At 71.0% G+C, this 4,472-nt stretch overlaps 2 protein-coding genes across 2 annotated transcripts in view; both read left to right on the top strand.

The window, feature by feature from the left end:
• Window positions 1-882: 882 nt before the first annotated feature.
• Window positions 883-2,637, top strand: AURANDRAFT_34917 (hypothetical protein; the record flags this gene model as incomplete). The annotated part of the gene is made up of 1 exon (XM_009044296.1): window positions 883-2,637. One exon carries the CDS (start codon window positions 883-885, stop codon window positions 2,635-2,637), a length of 1,755 nt encoding a protein of 584 aa, XP_009042544.1.
• An 847-nt stretch (window positions 2,638-3,484) lies between these two features.
• AURANDRAFT_68591 (hypothetical protein) overlaps window positions 3,485-4,472 on the top strand; it is a gene marked incomplete at both ends in the record, with an annotated part of 3,398 nt that continues 2,410 nt past the window's right edge. Inside the window, one exon of the mRNA XM_009044297.1 lies at window positions 3,485-4,342. Coding sequence (XP_009042545.1) covers window positions 3,485-4,342 — 858 coding nt within the window. The remainder of the gene's footprint in view (window positions 4,343-4,472) is intronic.

The raw sequence follows: 4,472 nt of genomic DNA, 5'->3' as shown, positions 1-4,472 counted from the left end.
CGTCGAAGTCGACGAAGGTGTCGACGACGTAGCCGTGGTGCACGCTCTCCGCCCCGTTGGCGCGCTTCACGCCGTCCTGGACGAGGCGCTGAAGGTCCTTCACGTGGAAGATCGCCGAGGCCGCCTCGTCGACGTCCAGGACGCCCCAGCCGAGGTTGCCGTGCTGCTTCGTGTGGGCGCCGACCATGTTGCCCGCCGACGCGAGGTTCACGCTGCCGCCGGCGTACGCGACGCGCGGCCCACGCCAGTCGGCGACGCCGCTTTTCGCGTGGAAGAGCGCGAGCGCCCGCGGCAGCTCGTCGTGCCGGTTGAGGCAGACGACGGGCACGAGGCGACCCTGGATCTGCTTCACGTCGACGTGCCACCCAGTGCCTGCATAGACAGCCTGCCAGAACTCGAGCGCCCTCGCCTTGTTCGTAGGCGCCCGGAGCGCCATGGCGCGCCGGGCGCCGCGCGGCGCTGCGTGACGACGCGCGCGGCGGCGACGCGCCTGACGGCCCGGCGGCGGCGACGCAACGGGGCGCGCGCAACGCCAAGTCGGCGCGGCCCAAAGCCAACCGGTTGGACATCGTGATGTTCACAGCCCTGGAGCTGCGCGCCATCACGCCGCGGGGCGTCGTCGCGCTGCGGTCCGGAGAGCGCACGGTCGTCGGCATCGTCCCCGCTGGAGGAACGTCGAGGAGCGTCTGGGTGCTGGTGAGCAGAGTCGCGTGAGGCGCCTCGAGGCAGCACCATCGCGCGGGGTTTGCACCACTCAAGCAATCAACCTCCTTGAAGATATACAACGCGGGCGGGCTGCTCGTTTCGAGCTGCTGCGCTGCGGTTGTTAGGCCGACCGCCGTCGCTCGCAGTCGCGGTCCGGGGCGCGGGGGGTGAGGCGCCATGGAGGTCGCCTACCTCTACACGAAGGTGCGGAGCGACTTTGGGAAGCAGGTGCGCTTCGAGGACCCGGAGACGCGCATCCTCTTCAGCGTGGCCCCGAGCGACGAGTTCGACAAGTCCTTCGTGCTGCGGAACCCGAGCGTGGCGACGCTGGACACGAGCCCCCACATGAGCGAGCACGAGACGAACACGGAGCGCCTCGTGGTGAAGAACTCGAGCATCCGCCACATGGAGGGCGGCTGGCCCAAGGACGTCGACGCCGCGGAGCCGACGGACGTGAACCGGTACCGCAAGAAGGCGGAGAAGGACGAGGACTACAAGACGACCATGAAGAACCTGGGCCCCATCATCTCGCGCTGCATGCGCCAGAACAACACCATCGACATCTACGAGGAGTACTTCTCGCACGACGACCGCGACTGGTCGGGCGAGCCGCCGAGTGCCAAGGGCCTCGCGGTCTTCCGGGACCCCAACGCCATGAAGCGCACGGCGACGTCCATCCACTGGCACCCCGAGGGCCCGACGAAGATCGCCGTGTCCTACTCCATCCTCAACTTCCAGGACTCGCGGTTCACGTCCGCGCGGCTCCCCGTGCAGAGCTACATCTGGGACATCATCAACCCGAACACGCCGGACACGGAGCTCACGCCGCCGAGCCCCCTCTGCTGCCTGCGCTTCAACCCGAAGTCGACGGACACGCTCGTCGGCGGCTCCTACAACGGCCTCGTGACGTTCTACGACCTCCGGCGCCAGGGCGGCGGGTCGCCGCTCGAGTCGTCCGTCATCGAGAAGAGCCACCACGACCCCATCTACGACGTCTTCTGGATCTCGTCGAAGACGGGCAACCAGTGCGCCTCCGTGTCCACCGACGGCCAGATGCTCTGGTGGGACACGCGGCGCCTCGGGGAGCCCGTCGACAAGCTCCTCCTCAACTCGGACACGAAGGGTTCGGGCATGGTGCTCGGCGGGTCGTCCATGGAGTACAACAAGGAGATCCCGACGAAGTACCTCGTGGGCACGGAGCAGGGCATCGTCCTCTCCCTCAATCTAAGGAACCGGAAGCAGAACAACGGCATCACGGTCTACGACGCGGGCGCGGGCAAGCACCACGGGCCCATCTACTCCATCCAGCGCAACCCGACGCACAACAAGTTCTTCATGACCGTCGGCGACTGGACGGCGCGCATATGGATGGAGGACCTGAAGACGCCCATCATGACGACGAAGTACCACTCCGCGTACCTCACGTCCGGCTGCTGGAGCCCGACGCGCGCGGGCGTCTTCTACGTGACGCGCATGGACGGCGTCGTCGACATCTGGGACTACTTCTACCGCCAGAACGAGGTCGCCTACAGCCACAAGGTCGGCGACGCCGCGCTCTCGGCCATCTCCGTGTCGAACGGCTCCGGGCGCCTCGTGGCCGTCGGCGACGCGAACGGCACCGTGTCCCTGTTGGAGGTCTGCGAGTCCCTCGCCGCGCCCCAGGCCAACGAGAAGAACGCCATCGCGTCCATGCTCGAGCGCGAGACGAAGCAGGAGAAGAACCTCGAGCTCCGGGACCGCGACTTGCGCCGCGCGCGCGAGAAGAAGGACGAGGCCCGCAAGAAGGAGTGCGCCGACGAGAAGGAGAAGAAGGACGCCAAGATGGAGGAGCAGCTCCGCACGGTGGACGCCAACTTCCTCAACATGATCAAGGAGGCCGAGGACGACGAGTCCAAGGTCGAGGGCGTCACGCTCGACGAGTCCCACGCCTAGGGGGGGGGGGGGGCGCCCGACCACTCCGCCGGCACTCGACCGGCGTTAAGCACAAGAAACCCCGGTGGAGCGGCGCGGGGGGACGCGCGCACACAGACCGACTTACGGGAGCTTGGCGCGGTCGTCGGGCGCTAGCCGCCCTTGCCGCGGAGCGCGCGCCAGCGCGACGAGCACGACGCGCAGAGCGCGGACCAGTGCGTGACGACGGCGTGCGCGGCCGCGCACGCCGCGAGCCCGAACAGCGCCGCGGGCAGCGCGCGCGCGTCGTCCATGCCCGACGTCCACTTGTGGAGGAGGATTCCCGCGAAGGCGTAGTAGGCCGCGATTGGCGTCGGCGAGTCGGCCTGCGCCACGCCGCCGCCGCGAGTGGCGAGGTTGAAGAAGCTTGACGCGGGCCCGCCGCCGCCGCCGCCGCCACCGGACGCCGCCGCGGTCCCCCAGGCGGAGCTCCGGCGCGTCCTCGACGCCACGGACAAGACCGGGGCCTGGCGCGCGTGGGGCGGGCGTAGGGCATGCGCTGCAGCGAGCGTGCAGACGATGGCGAGGAGATTCGTGTGCCCGAGCATCTTGGATAGGCTCAGATCAACAGCATGCACCGAGATTAGTCGCTGTTCAACTTGAGCCTGTGGCAGAACTGAGGCAAGCTCGACGTCGAAGTGCTACCGAGACGACGCGCCGCGGCGCCATGTGCGCGGCCGCCGTCGCCTCGCCTCTGGGCATTCCAATCGAAAAGAACGACCATTTATTGCCGCCCATCACGCCGCTGTTTTCCTTACTCACAACCGAGCTGCGCCTCCTGCTGCTGTCGCTGTTCAATTCGCCGCGGCCGCGGTGCCCCATCATCCACATGCGCTGCGACGACGACGACGCCGGTCGCACGGTGGAGGTCGTGCTCGGGCCGGCGGCGCCCTGCGCCGGCGCCGACGCCGCGAGCCCGCGGCCGTGCGACGAGCGCGCGGCGGCGACGGCGGCGACGCTGCGGGGCGCCGCGCGCGCGCTCGGCGTCGAGCTGCGCTGCGTGGACACGCGGGAGACGGACCCCATCACGGTGGGCGTCGCGCGGGACCTGCGGCGGCGGCGGCTCCTGCCGGGCTGGCAGGCGCGGCGCGGCGCGGCGGCCGACGTCGCCGTCGGCGCGGACCGCGCGACGGCGCGGCGGCTCGCGCGGCGCTTCGGCCCGCGGCTCGTGGCCCTGCGGTGCGCGTCGCCCGTGCCGCGGCGCTGCTGGGCCTACTTCGAGGTGCGCCTCGAGTGGGCGCGGGGCGCGGACGACGACGCGCGGCGCGGCGAGCCCGAGGCGCTCGTGGGCGTGGCGCCGGAGCGCGACGAGCCCCGGAATCGCCTCGCGTGCGGCGCCGCGCCCCACGCCGCGGCCTTCTCGAGCCTGGGCGGGCGCACGGTCGCGGGGACCTTCGCGCCCGGCGGCGGCTTCGCGCCCGGCGACGCCGTCGGCGTGCTCGTGCACCACGGCGCGGCGCGCGTCGACGTCGCGCTCCTCCGCGGCGACGGCGACGGCCGGCGCCTCGTCGCCCGCGACGGCTTCGCGCCGCCGCCGGGCGACGGCCGGCTCCACGCGACCCTGGCCCTCGGCTCCCGGGACGTCGTCGCGCGCGGCGTCTTCGACGCGGCCGAGCTCCCGCCGCGGCCCGTCGTCGCCGCCGCCGCGGCGCTGCCGGACTACGCCGCGGTCTACGCCCTCGCCGGCGTCCGCCTCGGCGAAAAGGCGCGACGACCCGATGGCGCGAGACGACGGTAGCCAGCTTCAAAACTTCGACAACGGTAAGCTAGCTTAGGACGTCGCCCAGGGGAACCATGTTCCGCGGCGCGGGCCGGGC

This window comes from Aureococcus anophagefferens (genome assembly GCF_000186865.1).
Source record: "Aureococcus anophagefferens unplaced genomic scaffold AURANscaffold_230, whole genome shotgun sequence".
NCBI classification, from domain to species: Eukaryota; class Pelagophyceae; order Pelagomonadales; family Pelagomonadaceae; genus Aureococcus; species Aureococcus anophagefferens.
Note: the sequence above shows the minus strand (reverse complement) of the source record. Positions and strands in the feature narration are given on the sequence as shown.